Source organism: Podarcis tiliguerta (assembly GCF_965153285.1).
Source record: "Podarcis tiliguerta genome assembly, chromosome: 11".
Lineage (NCBI taxonomy): Eukaryota > Metazoa > Chordata > Lepidosauria > Squamata > Lacertidae > Podarcis > Podarcis tiliguerta.
In genome coordinates, this window is record NC_139544.1 from 1795203 (window position 1) to 1814677 (window position 19475).

Here is a 19475-nt window from a genome sequence, read left to right on the forward strand (position 1 = left end):
TCAGTTTGTAATAATACATTATTATACTTCAAAAACTAACAAAGAACTACATGCTTCACATTGCTTTATGAGGTAGATGAGAGTTCATGGAATATATCTGCATTTTTAAACAAAACTGGACATTGAAAGGCAACCTACTTGTTGAAATTAATGAGGTACAGAAATGTTGTCTGTGGGGCTTGTCCATTCCAATGTATTGTGTAGCCCTTCTGAAGCATCACCACAGGCTGGTATTGCTGATAGTCAGCTTTCTGATTATTAATCCCTCTCAGTATCATAGGACTGGAAGGGTATTCATCTCGCACCATAGTCATGGTAAGATTCTGTGGATTCCGGGTCTGAATGTACACCTAACAGTTATCAAAACAGAATAAATATGTAAAAACTAGGATAGATTATACCACATCAGTTGCAAACAGTCCAGCTCTCAGTTGTCTGGATGGCCTAGAGGATATCTAAATATATTTGGATAACAAAAACTTTGAATTAAGAAAAAAATGGTTGTTTACCATTGGATTACATGACATACTTTTTCATTGACTATGCAAAAGCCTTTGACTGTGTTGACCACAGCAAACTATGGCAAGTTCTTAAAGAAATGGGAGTGCCTGATCACCTCATCTGTCTCCTGAGAAATCTCTATGTGGGACAAGAAGCTACAGTTAGAACTGGATATGGAACAACTGATTAGTTCAAAATTGGGAAAGGAGTACGACAAGGCTGTATATTGTCTCCCTGCTTATTTAACTTATATGCAGAATTCATCATGCGAAAGGCTGGGCTGGATGAATCCCAATTAAGATTGCCTGAAGAAATATCAACAACCTCAGATATGCAGATGACACAACCTTGATGGCAGAAAGTGAGGAGGAATTAAAGAACCTTTTATTGAGGGTGAAAGAGGAGAGCGCAAAATATGGTCTGAAGCTCAACATCAAAAAAACTAAGATCATGGACACTGGTCCCATAACCTCCTGGCAAAGAGAAGGGGAAGAAATGGAGGCAGTGAGAGATTTTACTTTCTTGGACTCCATGATCACTGCAGATGGTGAGAGCAGCCACGAAATTAAGAGACGCCTGCTTCTTGGGAGAAAAGCAATGACAAACCTAGACAGCATCTTAAAAAGCAGAGATATCACCTTGCCAACAAAGGTCCGTATAGTAAAAGCTATGGTTTTCCCAGTAGTGATGTATGAAAGTGAGAGCTGGACCATAAAGAAGGCTGATCGCCGAAGAATTGATGCTTTTGAATTCTGGTGCTGGAGGAGACTCTTGAGAGTCCCATGGACTGCAAGAAGATCAAATGCATCCATTCTTAAGGAAATCAGCCCTGAGTGCTCACTGGAAGGACAGATTGTGAAGCTGAGGCTCCAATACTTTGGCCACCTCATGAGAAGAGAGGAGTCCCTGGAAAAGACCCTGATGTTGGGAAAGATGGAGGGCACAAGGAGAAGGGAGTGGAAGGCAGTGGAAGACAAGAGGGCCTGGCATGCTCTGGTTCATGGGGTCATGAAGAGTCGGACACGACTAAATGACTAAACAACAACACTGTACTCTTTATATGGAACCATAGTAGTTCTACAGTTTTTTAAATAAAGGAAGTACTTTATCACAGACCAAGAGCTAAAGTAAAAAAATAAAATAAAGTGACTTGCCCAATGCCTTTTTCAGTATTTGTGTGAAATGATAACAGAGAATGGAGTTCTGAGGTTCCGGCCTCTAAGCTGTGCAAATATGATAAAGGAAGTCTTTTTTCTCTGCGAGTGCTGGTTCTGTCTTCATACATCTAATCCTGCACTTGATGAAAGTGTTTGCCCTCTTCCTATTCATTGTTTTAAAAATAGCGGACAATTTGGGAGCAGGGAGATGGTATATGAGTGTGAAAGAGAGAACCCATTCAGTAGGCTGAGCTTTGAATATAAATAAGGATGTAAATCAGAAACGACAAGCTGGGGCCCAAGTACCACAGGCTGCCCTCAGTCTGATGTCATGTGACCCTTGGTCTAATTTAATGCACATATAAGCAACAAAAGGAAAAGAAGGGAAAGGGCAGGGGCAGAAAGAGAGACAGGAACGGGACACAGCCCTCAGCCACTTTTGCTTCTGGTTTGGCCCACCTTCTGGTCTGTCTCTGACAGACAGACAGACAACTCAATCAATCTTTTTATTTGTACCCTCCCCTCCCCAGCCGGAGCCGGGCTCAGGGCAGCTAACATCATGAAACTAAGACAGTATACAAAGACAAAGGGGGGGGGGGAGACTGCCCATCCCTTGACATAAAGAATTCTACTATAACTTTTATAAAAATTGGAAGAAATGGGTAAACAGTAACATCAGCTACTCAAGTTTTATGCATATTAACAACGGCCTCTCTTTCACCTGAGCAAAGGTCCCACTGCAGAGCACACCATTCCACCTGGTGAGATTAACACAGTCAGGATGTCGAATCAGGTAGTTATCCATTCTGCCAACATAGGTGTCCTTGTAGCCAGTCACAGATCCATCAACATCGTGAAATATTGAGTTCTTGTCGCCATCCAGATCAGCCTCTTCAAACCAAGGCCCAGGTTTACCAAAAAAGACTTTCAGAGAAACCTTAAAAGACAAGAGCAACATTAATTTTATAGCAATAATCTTTATCAATAAGTATTTGTTTGTTGTACCCTGCATTTCCACCAAACATTGCTCAGTCATCCTTTACCCATTGGGGAAAAACAGCTTCAATCTGAAAATTTACCTGTTCACCAAACTTCACAAGAGAAATATTGTTTTGGGGGGTAATTTGCCAGGTGTTTTTCATTAGGAACCCAATTGCACTAGTGAATCTATCTGGAGTTGGCACAAAATTGTTGAATGTGCACTTGGAGAGACGTATAGGTCCATCGTAAATCTGAAAGCCTCTGATGGGATACGTCCTGTTAAAAGTAGATAGGGACATATTTAGAGACCCCTTTTTGCCTGCAGCAGCCAAGTACACTTCTTTACTTAGATATGGACTAGGCAGACAATATCCATGGCACTTACAAGGATGTAAGCTCCACCCAACACAGGGAGAGTTACTTCTGAGTAAACATGCATAGGATTAAGCTGTATATATAAAATATTCATGGCTAAAAGATACTAACATAACCTTAAAATTATAGCAATTTTTTGAATTTAAATGCAATGCTGAGACAGTATTTGTGTTTTTTTTAGGTTCTAATTGCAAGCAATGCATGCTTATTCTGGCCATAGCCACACCCAATTAATATAACTCCTATTTCTACTCTATCTCAAGGGCTCAGCACTCAGCCTTTTTTTAAAGTGAGTGTATCTCTAATGATCCTTATTTAAATACAGGAATTTATGAACTCTAACCTTATTCTTTCTACTCTAATTATCCTAAGGGCATCTGCAAACAGCTGAATCCCCTGCAGCTGGTTAAATAGGAAAGTATTGAAGAGGTACCAATTAGCAGGTAGATTTTGTGCAATAGTCAAACTTTTGCACTTTGATCTTGCTCATTTCTAGCCTATCATTCAGACTAGCATGGTAAGCCTAAAACTTGTTAATACTGTTAATTAGAGTGCCCAAACCTCCAAAGGACTTTATTTGCAAGCAGCTTCAGGAAACTGGTCACAAATGCTCATTGTCCAATGCCACTGACGGCTGCTAGCAGACGTAAACTGACTCCCTCCACATCAACTCTCTTGTGTATGTGGTTCTACTTGCACCTTGACATGAAGCTATCATTCTAGGAGACGGCAAATATTCTTTTTTTAAGCATGCAGGTCTCCTGCAAGGTCAGCAAGAGATCCAGACTCTTTTACTGACAGGAATGTGAAGCGGAGTCAAATTGGCATTCCCAAAGCTGAACAAACATTTTCCCTAAAAGGTCACTAGAGCTCTTTCATCTCCTTTAACAGAAATGCAAACACTGCGTAAGAAAAACTGCAGGCGTTGTGAAACACAGAAGGTAATTTAAAAGAGCATTACTTGGAGGCCTGCCCACATGAACGTCCCAGTGCGTAAGTGCATGTCGGCTCTAACAAGAAGGTTCAGGAGCAAGTCAATGGGAAGAAGATGGGATCCAGAAGGCTCTCTCAAGACATGAATGTGCTTGGACAGGATGGCGGGCCTGTGCTACTAAGAATGCAAGGGGAGCTGGCATGTGACAGAAATAAAAAGAAGAGAGCTGGAGAAACCCAACTTCAAGTCAGAAATTTATAGTAGGATATTTGTAGAGTTTCTCACAGGGAGGGTAACGAGAGCTGCGCCCCTGGAAAGGTCACTCTGTTTCAGGCACTGTATGCTTACCGGTTTCTAGGCAAAGTACGATTTTTATTGTTTATTCCTCCAGTGCCCCAGTATTTGTTTTGGCCGCCTGAATTGCCATAATTATTGCTTTCACCAACAAACAGAGAGTCTGATACATCCTGGCTGGAGCCTTCATCACTTGGGAAGCTTCCATCACTACAAATAAAATAATAATAATAATAATAATACTTTCAACTACAACCTTGCTTATTTAAGAACCTGAACAGAATATTCTCTACCTGTGCAACACAGCAGCTAAAAACTACTGAAGCTATCTGTGAAAGCCAGCAGGGCAGCGTTGCCTCTGACCTGGAGTCCAACAATAACTTAGGCACAGACTTGTTAGGATCTGTTTTCTGATTTGACATTTAAAACTTCAAAGGAGACAGACTAATACAGGAGTAGTAAAAATGAAACAGCACTAACCTGGCAAAGGTTAAGCCTATTCCATTGTCAGCAAAGCTAGAAGAGAAAAAACAACCAATTATTTCAGGAAAAACACCAATAACCCAAACCTAAAGCCCCAATCCAGATAGGTGAAAATGACGATACTTTACATTTCCAGAAATTGGCAGGACAAAGTTTTACCGGTACAGTCACCTTGTGCAAGTCTGTTCAAGATAGCTGTTTTATTTACTTTAACAAGCAACCTACCCAGAGTTCTGAATAATGATTTCCCCTCCTCTGACCCAAGCTCCATGGTCATTATTTTTATAAGCTATTAGCCTGTCTATGAGAGCAGCAACTCGGGGCTTTGCAGGATCTGCATCTTGATGTGGTCGAAACCTTGAAAAAGAAGGGAGGGATGTGAATGGACCTGCACACCTGCAAGTCTGCGTACATCAGACGACAGCACCTCACACAAATGTTTACAAAAAATCAGCTCAAGCACACACGCATACTGCAAAAAAGAAACAGGTTTTACTTTTGAACTCCAAGGGTCTTTGTCACTAAGCAAAACCTAATTTCCATAGCATAAAGCAATCCCCAGTAATCTCATACTGGAAAAGGACAACATACCCACAGATGCAGATGCTTCAGTCCTGGAGGGAATTTATTGTTGAAGCTTTCCTTCCTTTTATTTATGAGAGTGTGGAAAAAAGTAAGAAAAATGCTGCAAGTACTTAATGGCTACCTAATTCTAGAACACAAAATCCAGTGGTGTTTGGAATGCCTCTATCTACGCAGAGGGCTGTGCACAGGTAGAGCAGTGGTAATGGTAATTGGGAGACTGACCAACCCTTCTCTATACACCCCAATAGTGAGTGTGCCCATGGACCGCAATTCAACAAACAGGAACAGGCAGAACTGAATGAAACAGTGAGGTAGCAACAACATGCTTGCACTTCAGTGGCAGCCTCTGGGGGGGTGGGGGAGTAACAACTGGAAGTGTTTCACTATCCAGATGGTTAATAAGGCTGCAAAAATTGTGGATTTAGCAGCCAAAACATGTGCACAACTACATTATTCTAAGGCATTCCATGTGCATTAAGCTGGGTTTGCAAATTCTGGACAACAAAAATAACACTCCTGCATTTAATCCTCAATCATTTCCTTCCACATAGTATGTTCTACCTTGCGTTATTGTCCAAACACAGATACTCCCTTTTATCCTCAGCACTTGCATTGGTAGTTTTCACACCTTTATCAATGAACAATCCAGCCTGAAATAATAAAAAGATACAAATAACTTTATAATCAGTATGGTGTTTATAGTCTAATATGAGAAGGAAAAAGTGCCTGGGAACATGTTCTTGAAGCTTTCACAGATTGAAAGAAATCAGGAGTCTTGTCTCCTGCATTAGAAACTGAACATTTCAGAATATTCCACCCACTATTGCCAGTAAAATGCCTCCTTCTTCTCAAGCAGCCATCTCACGGAAGTGAAGAGTTCGTGTTACCACACCTAAGACTTGGAATGTGTTTTCAGCTAAAATTCTAGGACTCCAGGACAATGAACTGGAAAATGTCAGCATGCATTCTTTCTATTTGCAGAACCTACCCAGCATGTCCACAATAATATGAAGCCTTTCTTTTGGCTTGGCTGGTGTTGGAAGAACACCAAGAAAATGTTGGAAGGACATCAAAAACCAATTGGAAAGATGACAAGAATATGAAAAATTATGGCAATGTCAAGTTCATTCCAATGAGGAAATTCGTCATAGTCAATTTCTGAATGTAGTCAAGTAGTATGATTTTGCTGGGCTCTTTGGAGACGCTCAGAATGTCTATCTGGCCACGAATCCTGAGAAAAGATGGGTCTGTCTGCAATTTGGGGAGAGGGCGTCACGGAGGAGATTATTGGTTTTGTTTGTTACTATGGTATGCATTTTTGTGTTTTTATATTGTAAACCACCCTGTGATCCTCAGATGAAGGGCAGTACACAAATGTAAAAAATTACCGTACTTTTCCAGGTATAAGCCTATTTTTTTAAATTTAAAAATCATGTTCAAAATTAGGGGTCTTCTATACATGGGTAGTGCATTGTGGGGCATGGGATTGGTTGCTGCCACGAGTTGGAGAGTGTTATTGGTGGCTGCTGAAAGGGCTGTTGTTGATTGGCTGTCGCTGCGGCAATTGGCTTTTTCAGCAATGGGAAAGAGGATAGGTTGCTTTGTCTACGTGCGCAAGCAGCACTGTCAGTCTGACGGGTGAGTGACTTTTTGCAAAAAAGCCCAACAACTATGCCCCCCCAAAAGCTCAAGAACTTGGGGAATCCCCCCTTTTCTTAATTTTGGTCCCCCAAAATTGGCAGGGTGTGTGTGTTATACACAAGGGCATGTTATACATGGAAAAGTACAGTAAATGATATTCATCATCATTTGCAATGACCGTATTTTTCAATCCATAAGACGCACCTTTTTCCTCCTAAAAAGTAAGGGGAAATGTCTGGGCGTCTTATAGAGCGAATGTGTGGTCCCTGCAGCTGAATCGCCAGAGTGCAGGGGCGAAAATCGGATCGTGCGTCATGAGGAGGGAAGGCTGCAGAGAGGAGGCTGCTGGGGTTCCTGTATCAGGCATATTTTGGTGTGTGTGTGTGGAGGCGTGTGAGTCGTGTTGCTGCACGGGAGAGTGCGTGGTTAAAGGGGGCGTTTGAGTGTCCTTGTGTGTGGAGCCTCTCGATCTGTACGGCATCCCAAGACTACCGTTTGTTCATCAGCCCTGTTCCCCTTGTCTAGTTATTGTAGCACCTTCCGAAGGATTCAATTGTGACTCCTATTTTGTCTTGCGCTCCCCACCGCATACGGTTTTAACTGGGCAGTTAAAGTCAGCCGCTGCTCTTGTACCTTTCCGGCAGGGAGCGCACACATGCAGTGAATTCCTTTCCTGCCCTCTGCCTCAGGGTCTTACTGCCCACCCTCTTGTGTTTTCGGTTGCTGTGTTTGCTCGGATCGGACCAGTGATGGCCCATTCCCCTTATTCAGCGTGTCTGCTTACTGCGAGGTGACGGCGCGCAGGCTCCAGCCCACCCAGCTCAGCTTCCGGCGGCCAGGAGCGCAAATGACAGCTGTCGCCTCCTCCTCCTCTCTGTGCTCCGGTGCTGCGTCCAGGGAAGCATGCCATGGACGCGCAGGTGCCAGAAAACATGCAGGTGAGGGGGAGAGAGGGGGGGGCTGGCTTGGGCAGGGGGGAGAACTTTTGCCTTCCTTTCCTCCCTCCCCTTAAACCCCTCTCCTGCATTGTTAGCCACCTCCTTTTTGTGCTCCTTGTCCCTTCAGTGTTTTTTCTTCCCTCCCCACTTAAAACTCCTCTCCATCAACATTGGATTCAGAATATTTTTTTTCTTGTTTTCTTCCTCTAAAAACTAGGTGCGCCTTATGGTCAGGTGCGCCTTATAGAGAGAAAAATATAGTACTTTAGACATAAATCATACATAATTTTTCAGTTCATTTGAAGAATTATTTACCTTAAAGTTGGAGTGCACCTTGTTGTTATAGAAAATTCCTAGTGGTGTTAGTTCAGCTTTGGTTTCAGGAAACAACCCATGAGACTCTCCTGTAGGCACTTTGTGAAATATGTACCATATGCCAGCATCCTGGAAACAAGAGGTGATAAATAAACTTAGTCATGGATCCGTTTGGATAGGAACACGGCAACACAATCATAATTACTACTACATAATGTGCTTTCTAATTTCTAATTATGCTTCTTAAAGTAAAGGTAAAGGTACCCCTGCCTGTACAGGCCAGTCTTGCCAGACTCTAGGGTTGTGCGCTCATCTCACTCTAGAGGCCGGGAGCCAGCACTGTTCGCAGACATTTCTGGGTCACGTGGCCAGCGTGACAAGCTGCATCTGGCGAACCAGCGCAGCACACGGAACGCCGTTTACCTTCCCACTGGTAAGCGGTCCCTATTTATCTACTTGCACCCGGGGGTGCTTTCGAACTGCTAGGTTGGCAGGTGCTAGGACCGAACGACGGGAGCGCACCCCGCCGCAGGGATTTGAACCGCAGACCATGCGATCGACCAGTCCTAGGCGCTGAGGTTTTACCCACAGCGCCACCCGCGTCCCCCAATTATGCTTCTTACTCCCAGCTAATTACATTCCTCCAAGGATCTGTATAAGGACAGGTGAGTGTTTTTAAACTTGTTCATAAATTTTCTGGCATTAGGGGTGAGCAACAAGGGGACCCAAGCTACAGGTGCTAGCAAATTATTTAGGGTAGTAAAAACCAAAATATAGTGCAATGAGTTCAAAAAGTATCTCTCCAAAGTAGGTGAATGGGCAACAAAATAGCAACTGTTGAACATTGGGACACCCCCCCCAACTTCACATTGATGGGGTGTCAACTGGTGGTTACTAGCTGTTGTTATAAAATTCATTTCCTACTGTTCTTCCTGGGGTTGCCAAGGAAAGCAATGCTATTAAAAAAACCTTTGCAGTTCTTAGAGGATTGTTGGCAGGTTTTCTCCTTCAGAGGAAAGTAGATTCAAGAAGCTTTTTCCTTCTCCTGCACAGGATCAAACAAAAAATTCCCTGGCCTTTGCAATATGTCTCCTTGTCCAGTCCAAGTTGAGGCAATTGAAGGTTTGCATGATGAACCAGTCAAGTCAAACAAGCAAGTAAACAAGCAAGCAAGCAAGCAACAACAACAACAACAACAACACCCATACACACACACACACACACACACACACACACTGAAACCCTCTCAGTGGTCTGCTTGAATTAAACCACCAAGCTGCCCAGTTCTTTCCCCTCCTTTCCTGAGGGTGAAGCCTTCTTGGCTGCACACGTGAGAGACACTTTTCCTGGGCTGCATGAATCTCTTTGCCATTTGCAGCCCAGGAGGCTGTGCAGAAATCGTTCCCATTTTTTAAGCACAGTGTCTGGGGACAGAAAAGCACCCATAACCATGGGGTGCAAAGAGGCCACTGCAAAAAAACAACCAGAACTAGCAGTGCAGCTCTAAGAGTGGCTGCAAAAGGTGACCACAGCTCAGAGGACTCTCCATGGTGATTCTCCAGGGTCGCCTTGCAGCCTGAGTGGAAAACACTATCTGTACTCCTAAGACCCAGCCTGGAAAATTCCCAGCAGAGAACGCCCTGGGCAAAGCTCTATCTTCTTTGAAACCTTCACAATATTTATTCATCAGTTTCAAATCTTCACTGGATTTCCCAATATATTTTACACCTCAAAATGTCAAAATAGTTAAGCTTGCCTTAACATACAACCCAAATTTTCAGTGCTCCCCACTAACCTATGAACTCCCGTGCATGTAAGCACTCGCTCTTGGTTCATGCATAAGCTCTTCACATCTGGTCTTTTCATCCTGAATTCTGATTCAACCCTTCAAACTGTCTTTAAACTGACAGACAATAAAGGACAGCTGCTGCTTTTTAACTCATATGCCAAACAAACATTACCACTGCTGGGACTCCCAACTTATTATCTAGTTTCATTTTCTTTTAAAGGAAAATGCAGTTATCACCACAATCATCTTTATTCTGAATTCTAATACACAAGTGTTCTTCCTTTTCCTTGATACACTTTACATTTCTCATTACATTTAAGGCTGCACTCCTACCCCTACTTACTTGAGAGTTGTTGGCATCTGCTTGCCTTGGGAGACAATGGAGTGTCCCTCTGGGGGTGAAGTCAAACTGCTCCATTAGCAGCACTGAAGTGGCCTTCCTGGGACACAAGCCTGGGCAGTGTGTCTGGAGGTCCTGGGCTGCCCAGATGCCAAGACCCCTCTCAGCCTCACTGGTGCAGTCCAAAGGAAAGCAGAGCAATGCATTGGGCACCAGCTGGGCTGCAGGAGCTGCCAGAAAGTGGCGTACAAAGTGGACCAACTACCCCAGAAGGAGCACAACCAGAGGCACTACCCCTCCCCTAACTCCCAATAAACCCCTATCTGTAGGCTCCAATGGATTCAATGGGACTTTTTCTGAGTTAAGATTAGTCTTAGGCCCTAATCTCCAGCTTCATTACAAAACCCACTAATGAATACCATAAGAATAGAAAATGTAAATTTCATTGTTTCTTACTGCATAGTGAATAGTACAGCACTCTACCTGTGTAAGCAAAATATTGAGTCAAATGAGTTTTCAAATAAAATCTAACCAATTTAGGTCTCAGCAGCACTAAAACTAAGCTACCACTTAAAATAAACAGACATCCAACCAGTTAGACCACAGAGATTTATGCTTAAATTAACTACCTCTCATTTACAAAAAGTAACTTTTTTCTTTGGAATAGGGAGATTTTTCAATGCATTTGAAGTAACACAATTTTACTGGCTTGTAAAAGATAAAAACAAATCTTCTTTAAACATCTTTGTACATGAAGAAAAAGGTCTGCAAAGTGAAAAATATTATTCAGCAAAATACATGGGAATGGATCCAGGCTAAATTCGCTGAATTTAGGCTGCAAACTTAATCCCAATTACCTAGAAATATGCCCCACTGAATTTAATAAGACATGGGTTAGGACTGCCCTGTTAATTACCACTGAAACTAATTGGGTTCAACTAACTTCGTTCAAATCCAACCCGTGATTTATAATATAGGTTTTATGAGCTTTTCTGAAAAGTTTATCATTTATGCATATTAAATATAAAAATGAGGACATTATGATAAGAAAACAAAGGGAGTTGAATGAATGTTAAATGCTTCCAGTATGCTTCCATTTTGTAGAATTAGTTAACCCAGTGCTCCAAGAGCCTCACCTGTGAGCCAGCAGCTACGTTATTTATAAGGTGATTGTTGGGATGAGCAATCCAAAATGTGGAAACAGCCCTGCAAAGTGACACAAATGGAAAGAGTGTAAGCAGCAGGTCCTACAGATACTCATATGTCTCACAGTAAGAGCGTAAACTTGCAAATTTAAGCAACGTTCATTTTTACTGGGGTGGGGGATCTCTGCAGATTGAGCAACAATGCTTAAAAGAGTAGATAAACAAACAATTCAAATATAGCTTTCCTATACTGAAACTTAAGGCCCTGAAGTCAAATCACATACTATCTGAATCATCTGTGGAAGAGAGGATGTATTTACACAATCTCTTCATTAATAGCCTTTTGTCATTTGGAACGCTATGCATTTTGTTTCCTAAAATAAATAGGAATATTTGGCTTGGATCTTGAGATCTCAGGAGTGGAATGCCTCTCACAGGATGCACCTGCTGGTGGGAAAAGGTAGAGGAGAATGATTTTCACCAATTCTCCCCACAGTTTCTCCAAATGTGCTCTGGAGAGTGGGGGACCCTCTGGAGCAGCATGGGAAATGGCTACAAGGGAAAAGGGAAATCAACGAAAATCACCTTCCTCTCCACCGGTGGAAACCTCCACTGGATTAAAGCCATTCCGTGAATGGAAGAGAGCCCTGGGAATTGGAGCATGGCAGCTCTGGATCCAAGCCACTAAGTCTTAGTCCCACTACCTTTCCTGCTGCATTCCACGGACTTCAGACAGGCTAAATGTTGCAATATATATTCAGCTAAGCTCATATTTCAACAAACCTGGCAAATCAATCTCTTTGGCTAGCCTAAAGTTGCCTAATGAATTACACTGCTCAGCAGTGATTTGAATCCAAGTCTTCAATGGCTCAGCATAGAGAGCTAGCCACTGTACAACAGTGCCTCCTTCAACATGCCAGCACTTAAGCCACATCCACAGACTGTGGGTAGTTTATTGAAAAGAAGTTACCTCTGTATAGAATACCAATCAAATAATCAGCACCTGAAATTCCAGCCCCACCTCCCAATCATTTAGCCCGTCACTCACATGCAGTCTGTGGTTGGAACTGGCTCATAGGCTCCATAGACATGATCCTTCATGGCCAGGCACATTGTGCTGTTCCTGTCAGTAGGAAGGAGTGTGCCTGGTTTGGTGACTAGCCCTAAGTTATGATACAGTGTATTCCTCTGCTCAATGCCATCCTCCAGGAAAAAACAATGACCTAGTGTGTCATATCCAATGGTGTCTTTTATCTGCAGAAATAAAAGTTTATGTCATTCCCAAACGCCTATAATGAGAACTGCATTACATCGCCACTATTTTGACGCAGCTGCAGGAGGACAGACACTTCACTGTTAGCAATGTAATAGTTAAATCAGGATAATGAACCACACACATTTTCTGCCCACCAATGCAGAACTTTAGGATGAACTTAGGCTTCAAATTCTTGCCAGATATGTTTATATACTATGTCTCATACATCACTTTATCCAGATGTGTTGATAGATAGCTGACAATAATCGTGAGGTTCAGGAGCAAAATGCAGATTTCAAAAATTATAAAAAAAAATTCTAGCATACTCCCAAAACAAAACAAAAACTTATGAAAACATTAAACCCTATTTTCTCATGTATTCATAGGGACACATAAGCCAGTGGCATGTTATTCAGTTGATGTGCTAGGAAAGCCCTGTCCCACTCCCCAATATTATCTCCATGACATGGTTGGCACTTGATCAAATCATCTAGCCAACACTTCATACAAGCAACTGATAACATGGAAAGGCAATCTCATGATTCCAGGTTCCCAGGGCCAAGAACACTGAAGTGGGTCTTAGTGTTATCATCAAACCTAAGACCAGTCAATCAAATTTAAAATGCTTCTAGATGCTGCTGACGCTTAGGCCAAGCGATGATGTGTCTTCCATACACCTGTGCATTCTCTTTGCTGAAGAAAAGTAAATAATTACAAACTGCCCAATTCATGTTTATCAGGTCCTACAGTTAGGACGAAACCTCCTCACAAACGCTAATACCCACAGGGGCTGAAAGCCACAGTAATAAATCCAAAACCCCACATCCAGAGATTTGTGCAGATGAAATCCTGCCCGATCTCCTAACCATGACCATGTGATCCTGAGTGCCCCAGAGACTCTCCTCCCTTCCCTTTGCAGCTGTAACCTTGATTCGTGTTATGCCTGCACCACTGGCAGTTTGCAACACCATTTCTAACCACAGTTGCAAATAGAAGTTTGCAACTAACCATGGTTAGCATGGCATGATCCAAAGAGGTCAATAACAGAGGAAGTTTGAAGTAGAGGGGAAGGCAAAGGAGCGCTGCTATTACCAGCAAGCCATTTGTTGCATGAACAGTCACACATCTAGAGAAGCAGTGGTGAATTGAGAGGCCTTCTACATAAGTCCTGTAGTTGTACCCTCCTTTCTCGTCCACATCTTCACAGCGGTGGAAGTGAACAGGGTAAGCTCCATGGACCTGCTGACCCATTTGTCTGAGTTCCACGTAAGAGAGGTGAACAGAGGTGAAATTCTTCAGAATCTGGAAGAGGACAAAAAATAATCTCATTGTTTACCAATTCATTTTTCCCTCCAGATCAACAACAGTTCAGTGATTTACAAGCTTTAAAGCACCCATTTCCCCGAGATAAACACACAACAATACAGAACAGCATTGGCTACCCCTGCTATAGGCAAGACTGCCATAGTTGTATTCAGGCTAAAGCCTTACTTGTACATGTAATAGGACTGCCATACATCTGGGTTTTCCTGGACGCTACTGGGATTTCAAAAGCAGAATTCCTGTCTGGGCCAGTGCTTTCTCCTGAATCAACAACTTTGGAGTGTCCTGGTCTTTACTTTTTGAAATATGGCAACTTAAATATTATATCTCAAAACAGGAAGGGAATAATCACCATGGAAAGTCTGCATCAGCAAAAGTTACTGGGGCAATGACAGGAAGCAATTTAGCACCCCCACATGCATGCCCCCCCCCCGTCCATACCTGGATATGTCCACCAAAAGTATCAAAATGGAAGAACTGGCACTCTTTGCCAGTGTAACAGGAATCTTCCATCTCTCCCTTTATTAAGATGTTCCGAGTGAGAACTCCGACCTCAGCCCTCATGTCCACTCCATCAACAATTTCTCCTATATGAAGGAACTGAGGGATTTCTGTTTGAAAGAGAAGTTCATGTTCAAAGCAAGTGAAAAATGGAGGTCTCTGATTCTTATCTGTTGTGAATGTATGCAACCTGCTAACACAGTTAAGCTTCATTCCTGGAAAGGCAGAGCTATGGAGTGGAAGATGAATCTTGTCCCACCACGGAGTTCATGTGATCTAGTCCTATGCCTGCCGTGTGTCAGAAAGAAAATGAACAGGCATGCTGAAGTTTTCACATATGATTTGATCTTATGAAAACCTTCCTAGGATCTGTACAAATTTGAGGAATGAAGCCCACTCAAGCGCTCATTATTTTGTTCACAGATGATTTTGCCATACAAATTATTTCTAGGAGCACTATCTAGAAGCAGAAAAGTGGTCTACAATGGCCATGTGCAGATGGATGACCAAAAACATAAATGGGAGACGGTTGATGTGGCAGTCAAGAATTACTTTCTTCCAAATCCTTCATCATTCTGAGTTTATGTAGTTTAACATTCACACCAAAATTTAGGGTAGGACGCTTACATTAGACAAGGAAAGTGAGTGAGCTACTTTAATAGCTTCAGAAGCTGAAAAGATGATATGGCTTCACAGGTCTCATAGCTACAGTTAGGAATAATTTTACAGGTAAATATAAGATTTAATTTCTTTCTCTCTCTCTCTTCAATGTTTTATCACAAATTCCTTTACTTCGCCTTAAAACAACAACCCAAAATCAAACTTTTCCTGTTTAAAAGTGGCCTTTTATCTAGCAGAATCTAGTATTTTTACCAAATTCACTTTTGCCATAGTGAAGATTCTCTTTACTAAGTGGGCTGGTTTCATGGCATAGAGTAGAACAATAACAAAGCACCAAGACGGAAAAAAAGCTAAACTATCATGTTTCTTGGTCTCACTTCAATAAAAGCTTTAAGTTCCAAATTACTCTTTTCTGAAAGTGTTCAGTTAACACTTCAGTCTAGCTATACAAGTTCTGTAAAACTTTTATTGACCACCTGTGCAACAGCTCTTTCATAACCATGTAGAGAACATATTTTTTTCTAAACACACATAGCATAGATGCAGTTTCAAATCGAACTCATTAGCATGCAAACTACAAAGAGTAACAAAGAAAATAACTTAATGTACACCTCCAGATGTTAACAGCTCAAATTAAGTTTATTTCTTCCATCAAAACCTAGCAAGACTGTACACGTTTGAAAAGTAGGAAGGGGTGAGGCTCTTGACACATTTTTGGAACACTGAAGGAAACTGGATCTTAAATGAACTGAAGAACTGCTTCCATATGGGAGTAATTTGCTTGCCTTTCCTCATTCATGTGAGAGAGCATCTGCAGATGCTGAAGTCCAAGGATTAAGAGAAGCAGAAATTAAATTTCACTAGTAAGATGCTGAGATATATATATTTCAAGCAAAAGGGGCAGCTGGCCACACCAGAAAAGTTTTGCCCCAGAGAATCCTCAGAAATCATATGAAACTTGCACAGACCACAAGAGGAAATAAAAATTTCTAAGACAGCACTTCCTAGAACTTTAGGCTATTTACCTTTGCACACAGCTAAATGTGTATCCAAATGCTACCTGCATCTCTTGGCTTGAATTACCTCTCCCTTCCTCCTACAGTTACGAGGTCCAGGTATGGATGGTTCCAACTCTTCCTGCCACCCCACACCCAAGCCTTGAAACCCCAAATATACACCACCAACCATCTCTACCGTGATCACCTAACCATAACTCCCAGTCTCACCACAGCTCCAAGCTGCACAGATCAGTCTGCTTTTCCTAGATGGAGCTCAACAAGCAAGTGGTAGGTCCTCTGCATGGGGAAGATGGAGAAATGCTACTGGGTGACAGAGAAAAGGTGGAACTTTGCCTCTGTCTTCACCCAAGAGAAAGCGATGCCCAACCTGGTGATAACAGAATAAATGATCTAGGGAGGGAGGGGAACTACTATCCTGATCTCCTAACTCCATACAAGAGATCTCCAGCTGTTAATGTTGCAGATATGGCACAAACACTGAAGGAAGAAAGAGCAGTGACACAGCAAAGGATGATAAGTGCCTGTGTGGTTAAGAGAGCAGCCCAAAACAACTGAGCGAAAGGAAAGCGAACAGGACATTAATCAGTAAAAAGGGAAGCTGTTTTGCACAAAAGGGCAAGCTGCATTTCAATCGTGTCCAGAGCAAAACACAATTTAGCACTGACATATGCTACACTTGAGATATGAAACTTCCCTTCCTTTGTGCTGATACATACAATGGTGTGTGTATGTGTCATGTCAGGGTCAAATGAGGATCTTAGACTGCAGTGAATGTTAAGCAGCTGGAAAAGTTTATCAGTGCCAGAAAGTCAATGTGACTGCATTTATACTAGGCATCAGGGCCACAGACACATGGAAAGCAAAAGCTTGCACCATACCTTTAACTTTGATTTGATATCTATTGCATTCTGAACAAGGAAGGAGGGTGAATTCTTCTGCCTGGTACATAGAATAATCAGTGCTTGCAACAACAATCTGGTCTTCAGGCTTCCAGGTACTAACGTCTTCTGACAGATCCAGTATCACACCATGCACTGCTTCCACCTGGAAACCTGACTTTGGAACACCTTAAACCAAAAAATAAATTAAATAAAACAAAACATATTAATTTATTTTAAAAACATATGAATACCATTTCCTCAAATGCTCAAAACATTTACACATTAAAACCAATAAACAAGATTAAAAACATTGTACAGCAGCTAAGAGGAAATTATCAATTGCTTATTCTCTCATGTGATTCCTTATCCACTCCCCCCACCCCCCAAAATATTCCCATGCTTACTGAAGCAAAGACAACACTGCACCATCCATGCTTCAGAGGGAGGGGTCAGCAGACTTGTGGTTTACTTAAAAGTTCACAGAAATGCAAAACAAAAAGTCTTTAGTAGAAAAGGAGGAGACTCTTGAGAGTCCCATGGATGGCAAGAAGATCAAACCTCTCCATTCGGAAGGAAATCAGCCCTGAGTGCTCCCTGGAAGGACAGATCCTGAAGCTGAGGCTCCAAGACTTTGGCCACCTCATGAGAAGAGAAGACTCCCTGGAAAAGACCCTGATGTTGGGAAAGATGGAGGGCGCAAGGAGAAGGGGACAACAGAGGACGAGATGGTTGGACAGTGTTCTCGAAGCTACAAACATGAATCTGACCAAACTGCGGGAGGCAGTGGAAGACAGGAGTGCCTGGTGTGCTCTGGTCCATGGGGTCACGAAGAGTCGGACACAACTAAACAACAACAATAGAAAAAGACTCCTAAGGGGTAAACACCCTGCAAAACACCAGCCTAAATAGAGACTCAATAACCACACAATTCTGATTAAGAGGAAACAAACTGAAAACGAGGTAGGAAGGAGAATGGAATGGTGGGGAACTAAAGACAAAGGAAGAGACCAAGGAAAAAAGAGTGAACCATCTATCTCAGGGACGTTCAACTCCCAAGAGACTGTGATCTACTCCGGGGGGCAGGGAGTGGCAGTGATCTACCCATGGGGGGGTAGGGGGCAGGTCAAAGTTCTTGAGCTTTGTTTTGAGGGGGGCTTCCCGAAGTTGTTGACCTTTTATTAAACAGTAAGTGTGCATATGAATGAATGAAACTTTTTTTGCATCAGCCATCAGCCATAGCAACAAAAAAACATTGTGGCATACACAGAACAAAATAAGCAGTCAATTATATAACACACACTGCTGAATCAGCAGTCAAATTGCGGACCATATTCTAATTGCCCCAGCTAAAAACCTTGCAACCTTTGCTGTCATCTGCTCCTCTTGATCTGCCAGGAGAAAAGACACTGTGGCAGTGGTTGGGCGACCCGGAATGGACAATAAAAGAGGGGTGATAATGTCATTCCTCACGTCTTTGTAAAAAGTGCAAGCCAGGACGGCATCGGTGCTGCCATCTCCAGAGTGACATAAGCGTTTTTTGTTTGGAATCTGTTGGAATCGTCCCCCAAGTACAGCCGAGGGCAATGCATTCAATCTTGCGAGAGCAAAAGCGTGTCTGTATTTTGGAATTGCTAGGTTATGCAGACAGGGTGCCAGAGAATCAAAGTGGGAAAGTGGAAAGTGGTCATACCATGGGCAAAATTTCCTTATTGTGGCCAAGTTGTTCTGACGATCGATATCATTTAGGCGTTGACAAATTAGACTGTTTACTTTACTATAACCCACGGTGAGTAGCTGTTGTGGGCTTGTGCAGTTTTTGATAGACAATTTTAGATCAGGCACTCTTGTGACAGTCTTGAGGCACTAGCGATATTAGACCAGGGGGATTTTAGGCGAAGCCAGAAGTCAAATGTCCTGCGCCAGATCCGTAATTCTTCCGAAGGGAGATTGGCCTCTAAGCGCAATGATAGGTTTGGGACACAGGGTGGCACAGAAATAATTTGCCTTAGAAACTTTGATTGGACAGCTTACGTAGATACAAGGTAAGTGCCAGTCCAGATCTGAGCCCAATATAATAGCTGTGCTAGGGATTTAGCTTGGAACACTTCCAGGACTGATGGTATATGTTTGCCGCCTTTTGTGTGGAAAAAGTGTGTCAGGATTTTGGCGCTTTGGGACGCTTTTTCTTTTGCACATTTCTGACAGTTTTCCAAAACAACAACTCAATATATATAGAAACAAAGAATTATAATAATATTCAACATCTGCAAATAAACTTATTATTATTATTATTATTATTATTATTATTATTATTATTATTATTGGCAGCAGGTTGATCTATCCTTCCATCTTGCTGTATTCTATTATTTTGGCTCTAAGCACAGGGCTGCTGATAAT

General features: G+C 42.3%; 2 protein-coding genes across 6 annotated transcripts in view; one reads left to right on the top strand and one right to left on the bottom strand.

The window, feature by feature from the left end:
• Positions 1–19475, top strand: part of GDA (guanine deaminase) — a 462724-nt gene that overhangs the window by 291524 nt on the left and 151725 nt on the right. The window lies entirely within an intron of this gene.
• CEMIP2 (cell migration inducing hyaluronidase 2) overlaps positions 1–19475 on the bottom strand; it is a 58845-nt gene that overhangs the window by 8210 nt on the left and 31160 nt on the right. For all 5 annotated transcript variants that reach the window (XM_083403332.1, XM_083403330.1, XM_083403329.1 and 2 more), the window contains exons 6-18: positions 17076–17264; positions 14498–14667; positions 13826–14035; positions 12527–12732; positions 11470–11539; positions 8205–8333; positions 5872–5960; positions 4951–5082; positions 4723–4758; positions 4297–4452; positions 2738–2915; positions 2380–2595; positions 139–350 (exon numbers count right to left, since the gene is read on the bottom strand). In XM_083403332.1, coding sequence (XP_083259458.1) covers positions 139–350; positions 2380–2595; positions 2738–2915; positions 4297–4452; positions 4723–4758; positions 4951–5082; positions 5872–5960; positions 8205–8333; positions 11470–11539; positions 12527–12732; positions 13826–14035; positions 14498–14667; positions 17076–17264 — 1993 coding nt within the window. The remainder of the gene's footprint in view (positions 1–138; positions 351–2379; positions 2596–2737; positions 2916–4296; positions 4453–4722; positions 4759–4950; positions 5083–5871; positions 5961–8204; positions 8334–11469; positions 11540–12526; positions 12733–13825; positions 14036–14497; positions 14668–17075; positions 17265–19475) is intronic.